General features: G+C 50.0%; 9 protein-coding genes and 2 non-coding genes across 11 annotated transcripts in view; 5 read left to right on the top strand and 6 right to left on the bottom strand.

Annotated features, from left to right (window-relative positions):
• BO85DRAFT_507086 (benzoate 4-monooxygenase cytochrome P450) overlaps positions 1-1,218 on the bottom strand; it is a gene marked incomplete at its 5' end in the record, with an annotated part of 2,120 nt that extends 902 nt beyond the window's left edge. Inside the window, 5 exons of the mRNA XM_025664385.1 lie at positions 21-143; positions 201-399; positions 509-937; positions 993-1,074; positions 1,147-1,218. Coding sequence (XP_025519366.1) covers positions 21-143; positions 201-399; positions 509-937; positions 993-1,074; positions 1,147-1,218 — 905 coding nt within the window. The remainder of the gene's footprint in view (positions 1-20; positions 144-200; positions 400-508; positions 938-992; positions 1,075-1,146) is intronic.
• A 1,113-nt stretch (positions 1,219-2,331) lies between these two features.
• BO85DRAFT_475527 (bifunctional terpene synthase/polyprenyl synthetase family protein) lies at positions 2,332-4,826 on the top strand (the record flags this gene model as incomplete). Its single annotated transcript, XM_025662735.1, has 5 exons — positions 2,332-2,617; positions 2,670-2,843; positions 2,892-2,970; positions 3,012-3,783; positions 3,849-4,826. 5 exons carry the CDS (start codon positions 2,332-2,334, stop codon positions 4,824-4,826), a joined length of 2,289 nt encoding a protein of 762 aa, XP_025519367.1.
• Positions 4,827-7,515: 2,689 nt separating this feature from the next.
• On the top strand, positions 7,516-7,589 carry BO85DRAFT_t60. The gene has a single exon. It is a non-coding gene; the product is annotated as a tRNA-Ile (tRNA).
• Positions 7,590-8,113: 524 nt separating this feature from the next.
• On the bottom strand, positions 8,114-8,187 carry BO85DRAFT_t62. The gene has a single exon. It is a non-coding gene; the product is annotated as a tRNA-Ile (tRNA).
• A 535-nt stretch (positions 8,188-8,722) lies between these two features.
• BO85DRAFT_446600 (MFS alpha-glucoside transporter) lies at positions 8,723-10,643 on the bottom strand. Its single transcript, XM_025659540.1, has one exon. It carries the CDS (start codon positions 10,611-10,613, stop codon positions 8,994-8,996), a length of 1,620 nt encoding a protein of 539 aa, XP_025519368.1. The 5' UTR covers positions 10,614-10,643; the 3' UTR covers positions 8,723-8,993.
• Positions 10,644-10,998: 355 nt separating this feature from the next.
• Positions 10,999-12,215, top strand: BO85DRAFT_446601 (phytanoyl-CoA dioxygenase family protein; the record flags this gene model as incomplete). The annotated part of the gene is made up of 1 exon (XM_025659541.1): positions 10,999-12,215. The coding sequence occupies one exon, from the start codon at positions 11,002-11,004 to the stop codon at positions 11,992-11,994; it is 993 nt and encodes a 330-aa protein (XP_025519369.1). The 3' UTR covers positions 11,995-12,215.
• A 205-nt stretch (positions 12,216-12,420) lies between these two features.
• Positions 12,421-14,056, top strand: BO85DRAFT_446602 (alpha/beta-hydrolase). Its single transcript, XM_025659542.1, has one exon. The coding sequence runs from the start codon at positions 12,488-12,490 to the stop codon at positions 13,700-13,702; it is 1,215 nt and encodes a 404-aa protein (XP_025519370.1). The 5' UTR covers positions 12,421-12,487; the 3' UTR covers positions 13,703-14,056.
• Positions 14,057-14,323: 267 nt separating this feature from the next.
• On the bottom strand, positions 14,324-16,000 carry BO85DRAFT_485181 (carboxylesterase/lipase family protein; the record flags this gene model as incomplete). The annotated part of the gene is made up of 1 exon (XM_025663308.1): positions 14,324-16,000. The coding sequence occupies one exon, from the start codon at positions 15,998-16,000 to the stop codon at positions 14,324-14,326; it is 1,677 nt and encodes a 558-aa protein (XP_025519371.1).
• Positions 16,001-16,857: 857 nt separating this feature from the next.
• On the bottom strand, positions 16,858-18,838 carry BO85DRAFT_485182 (uncharacterized protein; the record flags this gene model as incomplete). The annotated part of the gene is made up of 3 exons (XM_025663309.1): positions 16,858-18,075; positions 18,124-18,454; positions 18,513-18,838. The coding sequence occupies 3 exons, from the start codon at positions 18,836-18,838 to the stop codon at positions 16,858-16,860; spliced, it is 1,875 nt and encodes a 624-aa protein (XP_025519372.1).
• A 1,361-nt stretch (positions 18,839-20,199) lies between these two features.
• BO85DRAFT_365136 (flavin-containing monooxygenase) lies at positions 20,200-21,806 on the top strand (the record flags this gene model as incomplete). The annotated part of the gene is made up of 2 exons (XM_025655729.1): positions 20,200-20,487; positions 20,541-21,806. The coding sequence occupies 2 exons, from the start codon at positions 20,200-20,202 to the stop codon at positions 21,804-21,806; spliced, it is 1,554 nt and encodes a 517-aa protein (XP_025519373.1).
• Positions 21,807-22,394: 588 nt separating this feature from the next.
• BO85DRAFT_456949 (FAD binding domain protein) lies at positions 22,395-23,975 on the bottom strand (the record flags this gene model as incomplete). Its single annotated transcript, XM_025661483.1, has 1 exon — positions 22,395-23,975. One exon carries the CDS (start codon positions 23,973-23,975, stop codon positions 22,395-22,397), a length of 1,581 nt encoding a protein of 526 aa, XP_025519374.1.
• Between the last annotated feature and the right edge of the window lie 7 nt (positions 23,976-23,982).

Genomic DNA, 23,982 nt, shown 5'->3' on the forward strand with positions numbered 1-23,982 from the left:
GGGGGGGGGCAGCGACTCACGTTAGGATAGTGGCGTTGCTATGCATTTCCTCATAGCTCAGCTTTAATTCAGTGGGATCACGGCTTTTGTGGCCCATAATATGCGTGATGAAATCACATCGACCATCCTGTCGGTCAATGCAACTAGAAAGAAAGAAGATGTAAACAGCTTAGTGGTGCCTAACCTAACTATGAAGTAACTGGGGTACGGCAATATTGGGTACATACTCTCTGAATGTGGCTGTGGGCAAAACCGCGCCCAGAGTCAGTGACGGTATCAGGTGGAGAACCAATCTGATTGATCCTTGAACTTGTGGAACCGCATAGTTGATAGCTTCTATTAGGGGGAAGAAATTTTCGTATAGATCAACCAGCGATTGCAGCGTGTCTGCGTGGGGGTCTCAATTAGCAAATGCAGCTTCAGATGGGGGAATGCGCCGGGCACAAAATACTAGGAAGCAAGAAAGAAGAAAAAAGAGGAGTAGGAGTTCAAGAGAGTATCAACTCACCTTTCTTTTCTTGAATTAGAGGCTCCCCAAAGGAAAGGTCACTCACAAAATCCCAAAGGAATCTGGAAAAATATTCAGTCAAATCATTGGGACCTTGATGTTCTTGACGTTGTGCGAGTGCATGCAAGAGGTTGTCCACATGTAGACGCAGCAGAGATTCCTGTTCGAAAAGCGCGTTTGATGTGAAACCCGGAAGTAGACGTCTCCGTATTTTCTTATGTTCAGCTCGGCTCGAGAGCGAGCCGATATGGCGTGCCTTTAATAAGAGTAAGAGTATAACGTCCTGTAGAGTTCCGCTTCTATTAAATGGTTCATCGGCGCCGTTGTCGGTCGGCTTGGCATTGTAGATAATCTTCTGGGCTTCGACACTTGTGAATGACAGTTGGTTGGGGCCAACTCGAACAATAGGGCCTGTATCCAAAAACTCCCCTCAGTGCATCAGCAGAGCTGCCCGTAGAGCCCGAGAGGTGGGGAGAAGATTAACGGTGTGTCTGACCATATTTCTCATGTAGTTGTGCCAGACCTGGGTTTAGATTCCGGCGATGCAAGGTTCTCATTGTCCAGAACTATAAGAGTTACCAACGGACAATTCTTTCTCAGAACAGGTAAGATGGCTGCCTTGAGGAGGTTGGACTTACCGGGAAAACCGCTCCAGTCAAAGGCCCTGGCACCCGTGCCAAGGGGTGGAAAAAGTAGTTGTAGATAATCATCAATATCAACGCTCCTGTGCCCTATACCAGGCATTGGTCCGTTATCATCGGAATGTGCATCGTTAAAGGGGTTGGGCTCATACCAATGAGCATGCCATGATGGCAACTTGTTCAAGACTGATATCGGACATAGTCAAGAGAGAAGCTGTGTGTTGATATCTTTATTTTATTTGATTCGCTCTTATCCAGATAGATGTTTTAGAAGAAGAGAGAAAGTGGATGGGATGTAGTTTCGAATTTATTTTTTCTGGCCGTCTTGTCGGTTTCCGAGTGTATTCCCGTATGCCTCGCGCAATTATCTTGAAATGAGACCGGTCATTAGCGTGGGAATGTCGCAAGCTTATTTCTAAATATCACAGCACGTTGCATTAACGGCTCTGGTGACGATCATAGGGCTCTTGTCATGATGTCAACCCTTAAGGCTAGATGAGGCGCTCCGCTGGTGATTACCAGTAGATCGAAGTCACAACGCTGAAGTCAGTCCGTAGCTATCATTTTCATTGCACAGGAGTACCATACTACATCCTTGAGCACGCTAATGTTGGAACTTTGATGTCTAGTCTACGAAATATACTTTGCTCTCCCAGGGATAATCTCCGCGGCTACTACACTGATGTCAATTTCCAAGCAGAATAAGACGTTCAGGCAGTGATTACCAGTACATCAAGGCCACGACTCTGAAGCCAGTCCATCTCTATTATTTACATTGTAGGAGTACCATACTACATTATTGGGTACGCTTATGTCGAAAGTTTGGCGTCCATGCTACGAACTATACTATGCTTTCCCAGGAATAATCTCCGCGGCTACTACACTGATGTGCAACCCGTCCGGAAAGAGGTAGCAAACAAAATTAATGTACAAGTGGTTCTAGATTGATGACGCACTGAGTCTCTACTCAGAAGCGAGTTTCTTCTCGACTTAAGTCAAAATAAGATGGAATGCCGCGGGTCCATATCAATGGGTCCACTTTAAAAAGCTCTGTGTAACCCAGAGATCCGGCGGCTCGGAAAGGTAGCTCCATACTCTTGTGCTGTGTATTGATTTGCTGAGATACCTATCATCAGCTCACACTTTACTTAGGAGTAGCACACTCACATCTCTTTACACAACATGGACTGTTGGCAACATTCCCGACCCATTGATGCGGAGGCCATCAAGAAGACGCCATCATTTACCACTTTGCCAATACGTATAAACGAGCAAGTTGATGTCGCGGATTCAGCCACCAGAAGAGCTCTTCGGGACTGGGACCATTGTTTACATGATGGCCTGGCAGATAAAGCACTGATTTCCATCAGTGAGCTGGGAAATCTGGGGGCATTTGCCTATCCTGAGGTGCCTCCCGAGAGACTAGCAATCTTGACCTACTTGACCGATTTAGGAATGCTCCACGATGGTTGGTAATGAACAAAATCAGTGTTCTTATTAATAGCTAACCCGGCAGTTAGATGGGTACGAGGCAATGGATATGGATCAAGCCAGGGCAGAACATCGTGACTTCGGCGCTCTCTTTGACCCAAATGGCCAGCCACTGTCGTCACGCCGAAGCACCCGTGCTCCCAAGTTGAAGAAGCTGGTGTCGCAAATCTTACTTGAGGCGATTCGCATTGACCGTGACTTGGGTATGTACATGTTTGACATGTATAATAAAGGATGGCTGTCCGCTGCAGGGGGTAAAGAGGGAAAGGCGCCTCAGTTCAACTCCTTGGAAGAATACCAAGCCTACAGAAGGGATGATTTTGGCATCAGGTATAACTCACCTTCACCCTTTCTTGTGTTCAGTATGGAAGAAATCCCGTCGCTGATTACCTCAGGGCATTCTGGCCTATGGTGGAATTTGGCATGGCCATGCGTCTGTCAGATGAAGACAAAAAGCTCATCGAGCCCGTTATGGAGCCAATTGACAAGGCAATCATCTGGACCAATGATTACTGGAGCTTCGATCGGGAGTATCATGAGTCTGTAACCAGTGGGAGTAGACTCACTAACGTGGTGGAAGTGGTTCGTCGGACCGAGAACATCTCTATCGATGAGGCAAAAGCCAAGGTTCGCCAGCTTCTCGTCAATTTGGAACAGCAATATCTTGAACGAAAAAGCATGGTTTTTGCCCAAAATCCCTCACTCCCCTTTCACGTGAGGAAGTGGATTGAGGTGGCGGGGATTACCGTGGCTGGGACTCACTACTGGGCCAGTTGCGCTCCTCGTCACCATGCGTGGCGCAATCACTCAGTAAATGTGCAGGATCCGAACAAAAGCAATGACCATCGAGGTTGCAACACTGAACCAGACATGCCTAACAAGCCCAGCTTCAGCAATTCTTTATCTGAAGATGGAAAGCTAATCCCCACTCGATTTAATCCAAAACCCAATGCACAGAAGTTCATGAATCTGAATGCCCAACCGGCATTAGACAAACATGATATCGAGCAGTTTATGCGAGCTGTATTGGCGCTTCTCTCGAGAGTAGTCAAGCTTTGCGAGAGCTTATTCGGTGGCAGAGACCACAAAGAAGCTAAGCTACCCCAATCTGATGAGGCAACAAAGGGGGTTTTATCTATTGAAGTATGCTCCAAACTTTCAGTTGTTGGACATTCTAGCAGAATGAGGCCTAACAAAGCGTTATATAGGGTTGCAGCCAAGAAACCCAGGAAGCAGAAGGGCTGTGGTACAAACCCACCGACACAGCCCTCCAAGCACCAATTCAGTATATCTGTTCCATGCCTTCAAAGGGGGTCCGATCCCAAATGATCGAAGCATTGAACTACTGGCTTGAGGTAGACGAGGCATCACTGAACAAAATCCGACAGCTGGTCGATGTTCTCCATAATGCGTCGTTGATCCTAGACGACATTGAAGACAACTCACCCAAGCGACGAGGAAAGCCCGCCACACACACTATCTTCGGCCATTCGCAAGCGATTAACAGCGCCAATTTTATGTTCGTCCAAGCCGTCCAAGTTGCCCGTCAGTTCCGCAACCCTAACGCCGTTGAGATCCTGCTCGAGGAATTGGAGAACCTGTACCTGGGACAAAGTTGGGATTTGTGCTGGAAATATAAGCTCAAATGCCCGTCCCCCTCAGAGTATTTGAACATGGTAGACAACAAGACCGGGGGGTTGTTTCGTCTCCTCTTGAGACTCATGCAGGCCGAAGGGAGAAGTACATCCAACAACGAGGTTAATATGAACGGACTCACCATCCTGTTTGGGCGATTCTTTCAGATCCGTGATGATTACATGAATCTTCGCTCCGGTCTATACGTCGAGCAAAAAGGGTTCTGTGAAGACCTCGACGAGGGAAAATTTTCGTACCCGATTGTCCACTGTGCTGCGAACCACGCGCGGTTTAGAGACCTCATTGACGGTGTCTTCCGACAGCGGCCTACTGCAATTACGACCAGTGGAATGCAGCCACTGGCCCTAGAGATAAAGCAACACATTGTTGAGTACCTTGACACCTCTGGAACATTCCAGCATTGTCGGGAATACCTGCTGCAATTGGAGGGATCGATCATTTGTGAGATTGACCGGATTGAGAAGATCACCAACGAGGCAAATCCAATGCTGCGACTCTTGTTGGAAAAGTTGAGTGTGAAGGATGATTAAGTCAAAATTGGCACAGGCCAAACATGGAATTTCACTCGAATAATGTGACGCTTTGGTTTCAAGCCATGTGTAATAGGCTTAATTTTGCCCACTGGCGCTCTTTAATGACATATCGAAAGTCATTTACCTAGTATTGACATAGATAAGATGCTCCTCTGCTATGACATTATCCGCGATATGAGCTAGATACTATACATTCTAGGTCCTAACCTACGACTTCGGTAGCATGAAGGAATTCATGATTCGGTAGTCGAATACCAATAGAAAATAATCAAGGTTTTGGAACCGCCGCGGACTTTTCAAGCACTATTCTGCCACGGTTGTGAAGGCTACGCATGTAACCTTAGAGGCTATGACTCGTATCGAAGTCTTATGCGTATAGGGCCTGAATGGGCAAAGTCGGTGGCCTTGAGTTGATGTCACCACGGGTTCTCTTAGGCTGATTGGTAAATATATGACCTGGGGCTCCCTTATCCATAGTAAATAGAGCGACAGGCTTTACATGGATGTGCTTCCACACTTATCACTGTCTGTCTTGGTAATGCACCAGAAAGGGGGTGGTATCCGCACTGCGCACTCGGGGCATGCCATTCACTGGGTTCTGGCAGCCCCTTGTCCCGTGGTTCACTTGAGACATGACATCTGTAATGGCATTTCATCGACGGTGGCTTTGAGCTGTCACAGCTCTGATTAGTCGTTTTCATGTATGTCTCGTATTTGACTTTTGGCTAGCAACCATTTGCGGAGCAATTGGAATGGGTTGGTCACGTTGCGGAATGTTACTCCTCGGTGAGCTTTACAAGTCACTGAGTCAGTGGCTTGATGTACTCCATGGAGTCAGCAACAAATTGCAAGTCTTTGTGTCATACCCCCTAGTAATGCTTCTTCTTTTTCAGTCCATTGAAAGAGTTGTTTGCTGCTGGATAGAGTCCCTTTTGGCAAGTAACCATGCATGTGTTGAAATCTTCAGCTTTCATCTTGGCGAAACCGTTTTCGACAGGCTATACCCATTACATTGCTACTACGTACCTATTAAAAGGGCTTCCGGGAATGTAATTAGGATGGAGGGTCTGATGGTATTGTTGGATCTCATCATTCCCTGGAGATAGGGCTAGCGTTTCATTATTAATGTAAGACACCGCCATTAATCTGAGCCCATTCATCTCATCGTGCCACAGGTTGTAAGAAAGCCTTTTCAAATTCACCCTGCGCCCCCAAAATTTTATGATGCAAAATACTTAGCGTAGACTAGAGCCCAAATGACAGCTCTCCTTCTATAAAAGTTGTCTGCTCTGTGCAGGCCATCCTACCGCAGGGGTCCTGTCTTTATACATAGCACAGTACTACCTACCAGGAAAATCTTGTCCAACTAGTCTACATCACTAAAGAGAAACCCGAGATTTCACATTTCACGAGACCTCCGTCATTATTTCGAGTTAAACGCGCTGGAAAATGTCCATGTCATGTCGCTATTTACTATTGATTCTCAAACGCCTAATATCTTCTGCGAGAAGTCTCTCAAGCAAGCTTAAATCATGAGAGTGATGACTCTTATCGCCACATCTACCAGACTCTCGCAGAACTTTAAAGGCATTATTTTGGGTATGGTCAGGTCCTTTGGGGTATTGAAACCTACGGTCCAATTTCTCGGTGATGAATTAGCCCACGGCCCCATTCTTTCAACAAAGCGCAAAAACGGCGAAGACATCGTAGCAACGGACAATTTGCTCACCCGGGGTGATGGTGGGAATTTGAAGGGACAGTCCAACGTGTATACGGTAATCGACTGGATAACTCAAAATATCGATAACAAGAGAAGTAACGTCAGTTTTAGACTTCAGTCAGACTGCCGACTAGAGTAAACATGTCAGACTCCTTGTTCTAGGCACTTTCACCATCTCTGAGCGCGCGATACTATGCACACCGTCAGTACCAGCCATGAAGTCTTCAAAGTAATTTATCTCATCACGAGTAAGTACGTTGACGCCGGAGCCCTCATGATGGATGCTGGTTGCCCCCTTCCCAAGATGCACCTATTTTCTGGCGCGCGTGGGCCGAGTGCCGTGTAAAGAACCTCAAGTAACTGCTGGAGAAGCGTAACACTAATGCCATCTCAATATCTGTATTGCAACTTAGCATTGAATCGGCTAAAGTGGTCACTAAACATGGAGCCCTTCTCAGTGTCCCAAAGGGAACACTAGGATAGGGTTCTACTCACACTACCACTAGTACTAGTACGAGGTAGTGGTTCATATTCCATAATATAATAATGAACAGTGGTATTAGTGGCATCATGCTTGCAAGTAGTGCTACTAACACTATGTACTAGTATTACTAGCGAGACCGGAAGTACAGACGACGTTCGGATTGAAATTGGCGGATTGGAATACATATATATTCTTTCAGGGTGCCCCAGCCGTTCGCTTAGACCAAGATTCTCTACGGACCAGTACTAGAAATAGTACTTACATGCTAGGAAATCAATAAACCACAGTACAAGTACTACAATCCAAAATATATGGTAAAAGAGCTCCATAATCACAATCCTCTAGAAGCAAGATGTTAGAGTCAGCGTACTACTTTGTATACAACTTGGACGTGCTATTGAGACCATCGAAGCACCAAGAAACAGTGACCCACTTTGGCTTTGGATTATATAGCCGATTTAAAACAACCTTTTCAACAAGCGGGTCCCATAGCTCAGTTGGTTAGAGCGTGACGCTAATAACGTCAAAGTCGAGGGTTCGAGCCCCTCTGGGACCATCTTTTTTGCTTTTTTACCTACCTCTTTCTCTATTCATCTTACTCTATCAATTGTCATGCTCGTTGGATCCAATCAAAAATTAAAATTCACTTGACCTTTCTGGCGTACGTGCGTAATGCGAAGCCGAGTCATACTAGCAGTGTGTTGTCTGTCTAGGTAAGTCCATATCTAGTCGGCGGTATTTACACGTTATACCCGCGATCGACACTATTCGATCTCTACGCACCATCAAGGGATATATATACATATATATAATTAACCCTTGTCATCACGGGAATACCAGGAGAGTTTTCCAAGAGTATCTAATTCCTTGTCAATGTATGGATAGATTAATGGGACTTGGGTATGGACTTTTCTGTAATCCCCATATTGGACCGGCAGGTCGTGCATGAGATGGTAATATGAGTTGTCATACGATGCTGCAACCTGACCACAAACATGGTCCAGAAAAGCATAGCTTGAAAATGTTAGTTGGTTAGAGGGGTGAGGGAGAAAGAGGAAAAAAAACTTGTATACAAAAAGATGGTCCCAGAGGGGCTCGAACCCTCGACTTTGACGTTATTAGCGTCACGCTCTAACCAACTGAGCTATGGGACCCGCTTGTTGAAGGAGCAATAATCTTAGCGCCACATAAGCAAAGAACTAAATTAACACTCCAAAAAGCTGCCAAGACAACAGTTACTATAGTAATCACCCACCTTCCTTGTCAATGAAAGAAGCAGCTTGCTCATCGACAGACCAAGGGGGTCTAACGCATACAGATAGGCGATTACTAAGGTCACACTGAATTCCACATAAACAGTCCTTATCAAGCAAGTTCAGTATGTCTAGACGATTGGTCATCTGCAACCAATACCCTTTTAATGTTCACTCTCCTGTTTCTTTCTTATGTAGTAGGGGCGTCAGCTAGCCGCGTAGCGAACAGCAAGCAGTAGGCGTTTATTCTTCCTTATATCTAGACTTGGCTGATGGTCAGTGGTAGTCCTATTTCACATCCTGACTGTTGACGGACAGCCAAGCTCCCGTGCTCTAGCTGTGCCGAGCTCTCATTCTCTACACGATATGCCACACCGTTGGATGAAGTGGAAACCTCAAAAAGGAACAGGAAAATGAAGCTCGTTTCTAACCGCGCGGCATACGGGGAGCTTGTGTAGCACTTAGATCAAGATAGCTGCTGCTTCTTTATCTGAAGTCGATGAGTTCGAGGAAGAAACTAGACCAAGGTCATTAAGAAAAAGCTAGAATAATTAACTCAACTATAAGTACTTCACTAAAGGTGGCCCAGTTAACCATTGAGTCAAACGTAAAATAGCCTTTCCAACTGCTCACTAGAACCTAATATTCACATATCTCAGAGGCTTGCCTTCTGATTGTATGTTCTTAGTTTCTATTGTGACAACAAGCTAAGCCTCTGGTGCTACTTGCTGTGTCTCTGTAAACTGGTACTTGCTAAACTGACGCGTGGGTAGCTTCTGCTGGAACATGAAATCCAGCTCCTCAAATGTTCGACCTTTAGTCTCCGGCAGGAAGAAGTAGCACCAGAGTGTATCCAAGACTCCGATTCCAGCGAATAGGAATCCCAGCTTGCCGCCCCAGTTGGCACCCGTAGTGTCCATTGCATAGGGAATGGCGACAGCAAATATGACAGACCATATCACCACAGTGACATTGGACAGGGCTATAGTGACACCTCTCAAATTAACGGCAGACACCTCGGACATAACGGTGAAGCACAGTGGTCCCACCGACATGTCGTAGACGAGGTTGCATATCACCATTAGGGCGGACATGGCCCACACAGGTCCCGAATTGTGCTGGGGCACAACGGCCAGAATCCCGACGAGAAGTAGGAGCAAGGCGATTACGGTAGAGCCCCACAGGTAGATGGTGCGCCGACCGGCGTATGAGATGAGAACATAGGAGGCTAGTGTCCCAACGAAGCCCATGCATGTCAGCCCCACATTCATTGAGAAAGCATCCGACGTATCTAGACCAGCATTCTCGAAAAAGTAAACGGCATAATTTATGAACAAGATATTACCACAGAGGGCTTGAATATTGAAAGCCTGACAGGAGATAATAGTGCGCCGTAGATTTGTACCGCGAAAGCAGTCGAGAATGCTGGCCTTAGTCCTGGAGCTCTCTTCTAAGCGGAGAGTCTCTTCTATATGAGCGAGGTATGCGTCCACGTCAACTTCGGATGTCGTCAAACGCTGGATAGATTTTCGCGCTTGCTCTGGTCGACCCTTCTTGCAGAGCCAGTAAGGAGGAGTCGGACAGAAGTATATGAGCGAAAGGATGAAGACAGGCAGAGCCCATTGTGAAGCGAACGGGATCTTATAAGCCCACTTGCTATCCATCGTGCTGGTCCCCTTGAGTAGTCCCGATGCCACTAGTTGACCAATGACATAGGACAGGTTTATGACGGCAGCGAGGACACCGCGAGCTGCAACGGGAGCAACTTCACTAACATAGGCATTGGCGAGGACAGGGTAGACACCTGTAATAAATCCGTTAAGTAGCTCGCCAACAAAGAGAAGAGCTGGGCCTTCGCTGAAGAACTGAAAGAAGATGGACCCGATCGAGCCGATTGAAGCTGCAGCGAGGGTCATGCGCGGGCCGTATTTGTCGTAGGCAATGCCTGCCACCAGCGAGCCAGGCACACTGCCCACGTATGATGCATAATTGAAGGCAGACAGCCAAGAGGGAGCAACCGCATATTGCCCGTCCACCAATCTGCCATATGTGCGAACAAACGGAGTCAGCCCCACCAGACTTCCAATTAAGGCGCCGTCAAAGCCACACAGAATGACTGCTAGGTTGACGAAGCAAGACCATAGCAGGGCTGGACGGTAGAACTGGCACGCCTTCCAGAACCCGAGACTGTGCTCGAATCTGGTATGGGCCAGGGATTTTTCTGCATCATTGGTTCGTTCAGCCCCAGTCTCTTCAACGTTACTAGGTAATTGTTTGACGATTTCATCCGGAACCCCCGACTTCTTTCTATTCCCCTCTAGAGACATGACTGGTTAGATTAAATGATACAACAAAAGGAGCAAAGGGCAATATTTCGCTTAGAAAGTCAATCACACACCTTCTGGACGCAAGCCCCTACTTTATAGTTGAGTCTTGCCTTTGTTTATCGATTTGCTATATCTTGACTTCACAGACCTGCAGGGTCCAAGACCTGTGAGGAGCAGCAGCACGGCAGATAACGAGTCAAGTGCCAACTGGAGTCCTCCTGACTATCAGAATGAAGAAGGACGAAGGAAGAGAGGAAGGTCCAAGCAGCCGACGGTAAACCTCAGGCCAGCGATTGGTCGGGTCACCTGCCGCCACCACCGGCCATTCCCAACTGGGAAGGCGTATCACTTTAGTCGGGAGGAGTTGCTTATCAGTGCGCTCATCCAAATGTATCTATGCTCTGCAAACTATATAGGTGACCCCTCTCGCTTCTGGGAGCAGTGCAGTAAATGTTATAGTCTGATCCCCGGTCTTTTTCTCAGTTTCCTTACTACGATTCCAACTGAAAACGCCACCATGGTAACCCCGCAGCTGGTTCAAATTACACTTTCGGACGAGGAACGGGCTACCAAAAAGCTCTCTTCTCATAACCTCCAAGCGGCTCTTGAAGGCCTTCATCGAGATGGCGTTTGTGTTATCACCAACGGCGTTGACCCTGCCCATCTCGACAAATTGAACGAGCGCATGGTCCCTGAGGCCAAGACTCTATATGCCAATCCGCAAACCCACCGCAACTTTGGCTCCCGCACAGGAAATATCCAGCAAGAGCCAGTCGTCGACCCGAACTACATGTTTGAGGATGTCATTGCAAACCCCTGGGCTACTGCTATCACCGAATGCATGCTGGGGCCAAACCCACACCTACGTTTCTATAGCGCCAACACGGCCTTCAAAGCCGAGGACCGGCAACCGGTGCATGTCGACGTGCATTTTGACTTTCCCAAGATTCCGTTTGGACTGTGTATCAATGTAAATCTGGTGGCAACCTCACCGGAGAATGGCGCCACCGAGCTCTGGCCTGGTAGCCACCGTGACGCCGATCCTCGGGACAGTGACGACACGGGTGTGATCCCGGAGATCGTTGAGGCTCGCCGCAAGATATCTCCCCCAGTGCAGCCATCTCTACCGAAGGGAGCTATCATTATTCGAGACTTCCGGTTGTGGCATGCAGGCATGCCGAACCGCACAGATGACCCGCGTGTTATGCTCGTGACGATTCATTTCCCGGCGTGGTACCGTTCAGACTTGAAGGTCATACTACCTCGGAGCTTACAAGGGAAGGTGGACTGGGGCCATTTGATACCGTGCGTTGAGTGGGTGGATGAGGACTATGACTATCTGAAAGGTCGGCATGACCATGATTTTACACTGCAGCCATAGAAAGCAGAGGCCGTCCGCCTCTCAAATCATGTCAACTTGGCAGTACAAATAGTAAATGAGCCGAAGAGTATATATTTAGGACAATATTGTTCCATAGAATAGGATATACTCAGGTAGTAGACAAGACTGACTTGGACAGGTAGAGTATCTACAAGCATGTGAAAATGAAACAGACGAACACCAGATGACATAGAAAGAGATACAGGGGGTTCTAATCGAGGAAGAGTATGTGCAACCCAACCGGGGTTCTTGCCTGAGGCTTCCGAGTTTGTTCGGCTGGGCTCCGATTGGACAATATCGAAGTCATGCTCCACGCAGCAAAGGCAGCCAATCAGGCCTGTTCCAGATTGCCGCGCGGGTTGCTTAGAGCGGGTGATCTCAGCAAGGCTGCCCCATCTTATATTGCCAGACAAGCCACCTCTGTCATCTCCCATCGAGGTACGAACCGATTAGTATCAGGCAACACTTCTAGAAAGAAAAAAAAGCGTCGAAAATGGCGCGCACGCTGGCCGAGGACGACGCTATCCCCAACGGCTGGCGGACTCGCCAACCAGGTTGGACCATCTGGCTGCTTATATCAATCATCCGAATCTCACTAGTATCTCTACTTCTTGGCATATACTACATAATACCCTCTTTCAGACAGAGTCCGACATGGACATATCGCCAAGCCTTCACCACCCGTCTCACAAAGCTAGCCATGACCATCATCCGCGAACTCGGCTACGCGCAGTCCCTGAGCCTAGAGTCAGGCAAGCTGGGCGACCGATGGGTCCTCATGAACCCAGCCCCGGAAGACTCGTATCGCGGTGCTTTCACAAGCGACACCATCAAACCTGAAACCATCGGCGGGACATGGTATCCCTCTCCTCCACCTAAGACCTTGCCACAAATCATCGACATCAAGGATGATGATCAAGAGCAAGAAACAGATGACGAGAAGAGCCTCGTCATCCTATCATTCCACGGCAGCGCATTTCTCTGGCTAACTGGCAGGCCCGACGACTCCGGCTTCACAGCTGACCTACTCAACGAGAAGCTGGGTACAGGTACCCGGTCGCTGTGGGTGCAGTACCGGCTAGCAGGTGGTAATAATCCAACCCCTTATCCGGGGCCCATGCAAGACGCCATGACCTCATATCTCTACCTTGTTCGAGAACTGAACATCTCACCGTCCCGCATCGTGCTCGTCGGCGACTCATCCGGAGCTACCATGGTCATGGCTCTATTGCGCCACCTCGCCTCGTTCCAGCAGGAGAGCGGCCATGAGCTTGCAGAGCTGCCGCCGCCTCGGGCGTGTCTTCTGTTCTCACCCTCGGTTGAGTACAGCTTCGAGGGTGACTCGCAGGCTGTCAACGCCCACCGGAATCAGCGGACTGACTACTGTGATGGGGAGATGGCCGCGTGGGGTGCGCGTGCGTTTGCTCCGTCGAAGTCAGTGCGTCTGGATGATCCGTACCTGTCGCCGGCGCTGCATCCCTTTGCGACGCCTGTTCCGATCTTCGCCCAAGTTGGGGGTGCGGAGATGCTGTGCGATAGTGTCAGGGGGTTTGCGGATGCGATGCGGGCTGTCCCGGGCAATAATGTCGAATACCTGGAAATGCCAGGCTTGCCGCATGATATCTATATGATGGGACATATTCTTGGGTGGCAGGAAGAGCAGGAGGAGATGATAGAGGCAGCTGCGCGGTTTGTTCGTGGTGTCTAGCTTTTCTCTCATTTTCGAGTTTCGTTCTACACTTCAGTTCTCGTTTATTCGAATGTTCTTACCTCTGAAGATGATCTTGATACCCTGGTATGTCTAGCTTTTGGTGTCTCGAAATGGCGATGTTTTTGTTCAATCTTATCTACCCCATATCCCTTCTTACTTTCCTTTCTATTCTGGTATTTGAATTAGATTAGCATCTAATGCCCAGTTTGTATGGCATAGCACATTGGCAATGTGTATATGTTCAGCATGACCAGATGTCCTACCTACTTTTAGTATATTATCCCTTCGAAACTCAATATGAATAAGTTGGTCTTCTACTTAGTAGACGTATCAAGTAAAAAGATACTTTGGAATGGGCACTGAAGTCTTTACTATACACAAGCGCAGTAACAGCATGGCTAAATGTTAAAAGGATAACGTGATACGCGATGCCACTGTTTAGAAGTATTTATTCAACAAAGTAAGGTACCATTGAGCTAAGTAATAGCTATACACTAGTAAACGAGTGTAAGAACTTGACAAATATCTCTAATACATCGCATGCCTCAGGCACGATGACAAACAGGAAAAGTGAACTAGACGATTCTGTACAAAAAGTGATAAGATACACCCACCCGTCTACCACTCAGGCATGGTAGCAAACCAGCTCTTGATGAATTCGATACGCTCCTCGCTATCGGAAATAGGGCCGGCACCCCAAGAGTCACCCAACCACATGGTCTGCTCGGACTCGGTGCTGGGCGGGAAATGAGGGAGTCCATCGCCGTTCGGGTTACCAGTACGGATGAAGTTAGCCCAGTAGTTGGACATGTACTCCTCAACCACATAGTCATAGGGGTACCAAGTGACATTGGAGTAGTCGGAGTAAGGGATGTTGTTGAAGGTGTACCAGAGTTCCGAGCCGTGGTAGGCGCCCTCGTCGCGGTTCTCAGCCGGGGAGCGAGTGAAGTAGTAAGTGTAGACAGGGCTCTTGGCACCACCCTTGGCCCAATCGAGAGCCCACTGCCAGGTACCGATACGGCTCATGTCGCGATAAAGGGCGTTCGAGTTGTTGTTGGCCTGGGAGGTGGAATCGCCGGGGTAGAGCTTGAAAAATTCTTCCGAGAAGTTTTGGAAGACCTCCAGGTAGAGGGTATTGTAGGTGGAGGCAGTGAGACCGGGGTCAGTCTCGGCGCCAGACTCGTCCTTGTTGTTTCCGGTGAGGATAGGCACGTCTGCGTGGGCATTGAGAAGGAGGGATTGGGTGTAGTCGTGGGGGAAGACGTAGCCGTCGATGTTGGGACGCCACATGGGGGGTTCCATGAAGAAGGCAGAAGCGTTCGCGAACTGGGTACCTTCGAAGATGGTATCGCTGAGAGAGTCGTATTCGAGCAGGGTCTCCATGGAGACGGAGGTGCGCAGTTCTTGAATGGAGGTGACGTTCAGCTCCTTGAGGAACTCGACACCCTGGGCTTCGGCGGCCACCTTGGTGCGGTGGCTGGTGGCAGCACTGCCGGTCATAGGGTCATGAGGACCACGAGCACCGCTCTCAGAGATGACACCGGCAATGAGGCCCTTGGTTAACGGGCTCCACATGCTATCCAAGGCGCTGGCCGAGCCGGCAGACTGACCGCCAACAGTAATCTGGCTGGCATTGCCACCGAAGTTGGCGATGTTCTCGTGAACCCAGCGTAGGGCGGCTTGCTGGTCAAGGATACCGTAGTTTCCAGAGCTGTTGTGACCGGATTCGGCGGACAGTTCGGGGTGGGCGAGGTAGCCGAAGGGGCCCAACCGGTAGTTGATGGTGACGACGATGATATCTTTGGCGGCGAGACCAGTGCCATCATAGGTCAGGACGTCACCGGAACCACCCTCGAAGCGACCGCCGTAGATCCAAAAGTACACCGGCAGGTTCTTAGAGGTGATGTCAGAGGTGTCGTTGTAGTTAGGGGTCCAGATGTTCAAATAAAGGCAGTCTTCGCTAGTGCTTTTCTTTCCGCTACTAAAGATGCCCGCAGTGCTGTAGGACTGGGCGCATTGAGGGCCAAATTCGGTTGCATTCAGGACGCCAGACCAGGGCTGGGGTGACTGGGGCTCCTTCCAGCGGTTTTCACCAGTCGGGGCAGCGGCAAACGGAATACCTTTGTAGACAACGGCGGTGTCACCACCACGAAAGGGGGAGTATGTGCCCCGCACATATCCCAAAGTGGTGTTCACAACAGGAAGGTCAGAGCCGGCTGATCTTGTCTGAATGGCTGCAGACGCAGCCAGGGGCACAGCGGCAGCCAGGCCGGCCAAAGTTGAAACAGCGCGCATGGGGAAGATCGTGCAGCCAGATGATGAAGAGAAAAGAGTAAATGCTGTGGATTATTGTTCCGAAAGTGTGATGAAGTGGCAAAGTGACTGGGAAAGGTTCCCTTTTTATAAAGAAGGCTTTCAAGGTATACGCAAGCTCATAATTGCAAGTCCGAGATTTTATAAGGAGGGACTGTTTGCACCGAGGGCGGCCACCCGGGAATTGAAGCCTGTTGGTAACATTGCTATGCCTGTTTGATTCGGACCGAGCCTCAGAGCTATACCAATTTCTATCGGACCAATGTATCTGGTTACGTCCGGTATGATCCTTACAAAAACTGCATTGACAATTGTAAGAAGGACCAGAAGCCGTGAGGTGGACTTGATGTTGGTCCTGCAGGCCCAAATAAGCTTATTTTGAATCTACCCCGGTCATTTCGTGGATAAGCGCTCGCCACCTGTTCTGAAACTCTTCAGTAATCCTTCAGAATTCTGTCACACTCGCCGCTATGCCGTTTGGGGACTGTAAGGTCACGGTCGAGAGACCCTGCTCCACAAGCTTGGAGTCCAGAATCATTAATCCGAGCCAGATATCCACAAAAGCCGGCAGTGTCGGAGTTTAGTCCTCGGCTCTTGAATTATGACCGAGATCTCGGGCCCGACTCCGAGCTTGGAGGTCGATCATCCTCCAAAGCAGATATCTCGACCGCCCGGTCGGCCTGAATGACTTGATGCGGATGTTCCATCGTTCAGGCACATCAGGTACCAGATGTTGGCTTATTATTCACATAGTTGTTTTGTGTTTGTGTCCTGGTATTCGTTGCTATGTACAATAGATCATCCATTGGGCTGTGCCTCCACATGGGTAGCTAATGTCGTTACTGTACTCCGACAGGTCTCGCTCCGGACAGATTGACAACACGTCCACCTCCGGCTGTCGGAGGTGGTGCCACCGCTGGCGGTTGGACCCATCCCGGAACGTTGTCGTCTTCTTGTTCCCGAGCCAGGATTGTCTGCCAAACATTGGGAAAGCCAGTCGGTATGGCACCACGGAGACGCGCACCGGGAATCGCCAGACGAGGATTCTTGTGAGTCAGGAATCCACGCATCAGACCCTGGGTGAGAAGGGAGGCCAGGATGGACTCAAGCTCGCGCATCATGAGAGTAGGTCTGCCTGAGTCCTGCTCGCCGTCGGCTCGACTCGCGTACGGGTCAAGCTCATATTGCTGGTAATCTATAGAGGGCTGTCCATCAACAAGACTGCCCGGTGGGTTCATCTGCCACTGTCCCTGCGCATCGAAATATCCGTCCGGTGCCAGATAGTCCCCATATTTCTCAATAAGGCCTGGACTTGCGACTGCCTCTTGTGCGTCCAACTCGCCAAGCCCCTCGAAATCCCAATCCGTTGTTTTGTGTATGATCTGGGACCCGAACAGATTTTGACCCGCTTGGGAATCTGGTTCGGATTTGGAAGCGAAGAATCCTATTGAGCTTTGGGCCGACTGGGCATGCTGAGATTGAATCCACCGGACCGCCGCATCCAACTTGTTGAGATAGAGGTATGGTGGGGGTCCACGTTGAGAAGGGCCAAGTGAAGGATCGCCGTGGAAACCGGCGTGGATAAAGACCTTTCGTGCAAGTGACCGCCAGACAAGGATTTCGCATCTGTTGCGTAGGGCAAGAAGGATGCCTTTCCGAGCGAACCATTCTGTTTCAGGGGAGCCAATTGCAAGATGCTCGCGGAACGCTATATAATCGCCCCGAGCAATCAGCCGACAAATCGGCACGAATTTGTCTACCAGCCCTTCGGCCTCAGGACGCTGCAATAACTGTAATGAGGGGAAGCGTCCTAGTATTACGTTACAAGGAATGAGGTAGGTCAGGATGACTCTTTTCTGATTCGTCGCCTGACGGTGGCATTGATCGTAAGAAGCTTGAAGGGCAACCTGGGCGGGGTAGAAGAGGTTGTTGGAGAACAGGTAACGTCCGAGGTAGTATAGATAGGTGACGCGCTGCGAAGCTGGGAAGTGTTTCAGAGGAGGGGATTGTGCGCTGATACTCGCAAACATTTGCTCTGCGTTTCGGAGTTTGCCGCACTGACCCATGTTAGTTCATTTATCACACTGAAGAATACCCAGTCATACCTGGAAAAGCAGCTTGAGGCAAAGGTTTGCCATCAAGTAGATCCCTATCCTCTTCCCTTCTGGCTTTCCGTGGATACCTGGCGTACCACTTCTGTCCGTTAAACACTTAATGAATGCTTCCCGAACAACATTTGCAGATTTCTCCACTAGCGTCACCTTCTCAGTAGCTTCTTCTTGATTCGACCGGCCTTCGAGTCGCAGCAGGTGGGCAATTAAGTCTGGACGTCGGTCGAGGCCCATGGCCAGCTTTGCGAGGACTTTCGAGAGGTACAGAACGGTGGGGAGAACTATGACACCCATTTGGCTGTCACCTAATGCCAGTACACATTGGCTGAATGGCACAGTCGCGGGTCAGCAATAGTGCCAGCAACGAGTTGTGTGATACCTACTTCAACAGCCCCTTGAGAAGATCGTATGTTTCGAGCAAATTGTCCAGGTTGACATCGCGTAGAAAGGTAAAGTAAAGCTTCATAAAGGTAGGGAAGGCGGTCCACGGGGCGCCTTTGGTTTTTGGAACGAGGGTTTCACATCGTCGCAATAGCTCTGCCTCTTTAGGACCGGCCGGATAATGTTGCCGCAATTCCTCCACCATTTGTCGATAAATATCGGGCAGGGGAGGCTCGAGCTGCAAGTAATCTTGAAGTTGGCGTCCATCTCGAGCTTTGACCAGGTCAGCAATACTGGCAAAGAAACGGTCCAGAGTCGGCGTCGCCATTTTTGGTGGAGGTATGGAGGGACGAAAGCTATCGAAGGCTGTCCGTGACGGATTGCGGGGAGTCGGGCAGAGCGGTCAACGATTGGCGCACATGGTGGAATGCTGAAGGCGTACCAAGTCCCCGCGGGAGTAACAGGGCGGACGTCTGGCGTGTCGAGCGAGAGAGACGGGGAGGTCAAACGGGTGGAGGCTTGTTGGAGAAAAGGCAACAATCATGGAAATCGATGAAGCCGAAGTCTGGGAGCTCCCACCGCCCGCTAGACCCAATCGGGTAATTCCCGTGCCTGCGCCTGTTGGGGTCATTTTCTCTCTTCCCTTTTCAACTTCATCCTCGCGTGCTCGAGAAAGAATTGTTTCTACTGCTTGCAGTATTGCAGATTGGGCTATTATAAACAATCACTTACCAGGAAACGCTAACAATCTGCACTATGGACAAGCTATTGCTATGGATGGGCAGACTAGTCCGTTCGGCGCCAGCACCGTGAAGCTCAGAGTGCATCTACCACTCACCTGCCTTCAATCATTTACTGGGATATGGAATGTGATTGGGACTGAGATATCCTGCAACGGAATAGCTACTCAACGTACAAAGATCCCCAGTTGCTCTGAGACTCTCATGCGACCGCGATCAAGGAATGCATAGGCAATGCAACAAGCACCGAAGAACTACACTCGCAGGAGCTCAATCAGGTGCCAGACGTCAGAATTGACTACCATAGCTCATTTATGTCGCACATGAAGATGAGAATGGTGTTACGCATGGTTTTCTCCGACTGGCTTGAAGCTGCGGCTCGGAAACATCCAGATGGACTGCCAGCAGGGCAGCGCAGAACGGCATAAACTTTCATGTGATGGTCGCTGGATCCGCTGCTCGGAGCCCAGGCATTATTCTATGCCTTGATGAGCACCAGAATCTATCTTGTCTTGATTTGGGAGGACGAAACGAAGGGGTCTGGTCCTCCCCATGCAGATGCCGGCCGGCTTGAAAACAAGTCGGATACCCAGTAGGACTCGTGCGACCCATTGATCAGCGCGCCTCTCATCCCAAGCAATGGCAAAATATCTAAGAACGTGATTGTTATTGACTGGCTGAAAATACCTCCAATGCAGGCCGTGCAGGGTCGTGATGAATGAAACATGGAATTGGCTTTGGCCCGCCTTCACATGCTCCGATCCACCCTCTACGTCATTGCCATCATCATCATTATCGCTTCCGTCCGGTTTCCGCTGCCCTAGAAAAGCACCCCTCCCCGTTCCTGTTCTTCTACCATAAACGTCCCAATCTTTTGTTTTTACAGTGACCTATATCCATTGACAACAGCATCTTTGCACTAACCTCACTCGCTCAGCCAATCGCCACCATGGCGGAATCAGAGTCCGCTTTCTCCTTGTCGGCCTTTATCCGCAACCCCCTCCTCCAGTCTTTCACCATATGCTACATGCTCTTCCAGAACCTGCTCAACTGGATCTTTGCACCCAATCCCCCAAAGCCATCCTCGATTGCCAATGGCGTCCCGAAAAAGCGAGTGGCTGTAATTGGAGCCGGTCTCACTGGAGTATCCGCAGCCGCGCATTGTGTAGGCCATGGCTTCGATGTGGAGATCTTTGAAGCGAGATCGAAAGACAAGGGGTTGGGAGGTATCTGGAGTGTAAGTCACGGCCATACGAAAGCCTCATCTGGATCCTTACTAATTCCACACAGCGAGTGAACTCTACCTCCTCCCTGCAGATCCACAGCATCATGTACCGCTTCCATCCTTCAGTGCAGTACGACACAGCCTACCCCACCCAAGCAGAGATCAAAGAGCAGATCGTCGACCTCTGGAAGCGATATGGCCTGCAGAAACACACCACTTTCAACACCCCAGTGACTTCCGTCAAGCAAACCAAAAACGGCCGATGGATCATCAACAACGAGGAAGAAAAATACGGCCGCTTCGACGGCATCATCGCATCCGTTGGTGTCTGTGGTGACCCGAAAATGCCGACAATGCCAGACCAGGAACGCTTCAAGGGCGAAATCTACCACTCCTCCGAACTCGACGGGAAACAAGTCGAAGGCAAAAGGGTCCTCATTGTTGGCGGCGGTGCCAGCGCCATCGAGGCCCTCGAATTCGCCGTGAAGTCCAAAGCCGCCCAAATCGACGTGCTCTCCCGCTCCGACAAATGGATCATTCCCCGAAACGTCTTCGTCCAATCCCTTCTAGCCATGAACATCCTCGGACAAGAAACCTCCCTCTCATGGATCCCCGAATCCCTCCTCCGCAAATTCTTCTACCGAGACCTCTCCGACATCGCCCCCTCGGGCGGCCTCTTCACCCAAACCCCGATGGCCAACTCCGAACTCTTCGAACAAATCCGCGACGGCAAAGCCCGCTGGCTCCGCGGCGACATCGTCACCCTCGAAGAGGACGGCGTGCGCTTCAACTTCCGCGGCAATGGCGTCCCCAAAGGCGGACCCGGCCACGAAGACCTCGTCCCCGGCGACGTAATCATCCTCGCTACAGGCTTCAAACGCCCCTCCCTCTCCTTCCTCCCCAACGACGCCTTCGAAGAACCCTACTCCCCTCCGAGCTGGTACCTCCAAGTCTTCCCACCAAAATACCCCAGCATCTGCGCCAACAACAGCACCTACGTCAACGCCATCGGCACCGTCGGCAACATGCACATTGGCATCTACACCAGATTTCTCCTGATGTTCTTGACGGACCCGCTGTCCCGTCCGACGGAAGGTCGCATGAGGACTTGGATCGACTTCACCCGGTTCATGAAGAAGTTGTCGCCTGTTGGTGCGTTCGACTTCTTCACGTACACTGAGCTCTTGTATTGGTTCGTGTTTTGTATCCTGGTTAACCCCTTCCGGTGGAAGTGGGCGCCGTTCGTCTTGTTTGGGGTTGGCTGGACGCTGCCGTTGGAGGTCGTCAAGCAGGAGGAGAGTTTCCGGAAGGAGTTGAGACGGCAGCATTAGCGATGAGAAGGAGAGAAAAATTTCTGGTGTGGTTAGAGCTGTAGTTGATGAAAAGGTTGCCTGGGATCTCTTTAATGAACTGTTCGGAATAAAGCCTTTTGGATATGGTGTTGGGGGATAGTGGATCCGTGATGATGACTATGATGATTGAATATTACTCCTAGCTATGTACGTGATGTATTATGATTTGCATGCAGTAATAGTGCATCAAATAGGATTGATGATCAAATTAACTACTATGTAGTATAGGAATTACCAGCTTAGATGAGGTTATCAGTCCAGCTCTGTCTGCACACGTATAGCACCTAGAGTGAGAGATAGTGTTACCAGTTGGGCAGGCAGTAAGTAGTAGACATATTACGACTGAAGACTGATTGATCAGCCGCAGTGCGACGTGATCAAAAATTCCTGTGGAAGATCCTGTATTACAAGTGCGTAACTCTACTGCTACGCTTCTTCAATAGTACATAAAAACCTACTTCATAAATGCTATTTCATATATCTCTATCGCTTCAGATATATCCAAAAGAGTCTATGCATCCACAAATCCAAAACAAATACATCCACCTACCTATATAGCACCAACATCTACTTCCCCTTCTTCAACAAATACTCACCTCCCCACCACGCCCGATACACTCCATACAACCCACTCACCGGCCACACATTCCACATCACATTCCCAACCCACTGTCCCCATCCCATCCCAGCTTGCCTTTCCTTCTCCGTGGCAGATGGATCCAAATCCACCCTCACCTTCTCATACAGAGTCTTCAGGTAGCCGGCATGATACTTCTCCCGGAGGGCATCATACCGCTTCTTATCGTATATGTCCCAGAACTCGTCCTCCGTGTAATACGCGCACGCGTACAGCCACTTCTTGCCGCCCAGGTCGCGGACTTTGTGCTCGAGACGGCGATTCTGGGCGATGAATTGGGCGCCGCGGTAGGGGGAGGGCGCCCAGAGGCCGAAGTTGAGGAGGTATTCATCTTCCTCCTTCTCTGCTGATGAGGAAGAGGGATGGGAGGGTTTTCCGCGGCCGATGATTTGGGGGTTACTTGTGCTGGTCTTGTCAGTGACTTTGAGAGGACAGAGCCAGATTGGGTATGCGCCAAAGTTCTCTGGCTCGTCGAGCCACGTGACGAAGGTGTCTGCAGAGGAGTATGGAACGGCTACGTCTTGAATGATGTATTGGTTGGAGTGTCCGCTGGCGTGCAAGGCGTGGTACATGACGCGCGTGTGCATGAAGTAGTCGAGGAGGTAGCGGGTAATGCGATTGAAGGGTGTTATGAAGTATTTGTAGGCGTAGCGGCCGGTCCAGAAGGCACCGCGGTCGTAGCGGAAGAGGTAGTCAGGAAGGGGCACGAGCTCGGTCGTTGGTTCTACGGGGGCTGAAGATGGGGGCGTTACACGCCCGGAGCGTTGAGCATGGAGATAGAACCAGGGATCGTGGGGACGGGTGAAGTGTTGAACCTTATATCTCTGTGTCTTGTCGTCTTTCGAGAGAGAACCATCGCTCAGTCGCCCCGCGCATACCACTACATGGTCCTTGGCGAAGACTATGCCGTCCAGATAATCAACATCGGGGTCCTGGGTCTTCTCATGGAATATCTGCCGCGCATCGCTAATGCTACGAGCCGGTATATAGGACAATTCGACAAACGACTTAGCGTCGCGACATTGAATCTCCAGCATGGTGATCACGCCCATGGTACCGAACGCGGAAGCTGCGGCATTGAACAGCTCCGCATTTTCGGTACAGGAGGCCGTACGAATCTCCCCATTACCAAGAATTATCTCAATGCGAGTCACTGTGGCATCGAAGAAGCCGTGTCGGAAGGAACTGCTCTCGCCGGAGGTGCCGGAGAAACCCCCGCCTGCGGTGATGCCGGGAAACTCCATGACGACCAGCGGGACGAGGTTATAGGCGAGTGTAGCATTCAGGAGAGCATCCATTGGGACGTTGGGCTCCACCTGGATGGTTTTGGCAGCATGATCAACGGAGAGGACATTGGTAAGGTGAGCGGTACTGAGAGTATTGGTAGGGGTGAGACTGGCATTGCGGGTGGAATTGGTGCTGCCGTGGTATATGCGGAAGGGAGTGCGGGTTTCGTGAAAGCGAGCGATTTGGGCGCGGAGAGGATTGATGCGATCGGCGTGGGTGGCCATTGTGAAG

The sequence above is a fragment of the Aspergillus piperis genome, assembly GCF_003184755.1.
Source record: "Aspergillus piperis CBS 112811 unplaced genomic scaffold BO85scaffold_3, whole genome shotgun sequence".
NCBI lineage: Eukaryota > Fungi > Ascomycota > Eurotiomycetes > Eurotiales > Aspergillaceae > Aspergillus > Aspergillus piperis.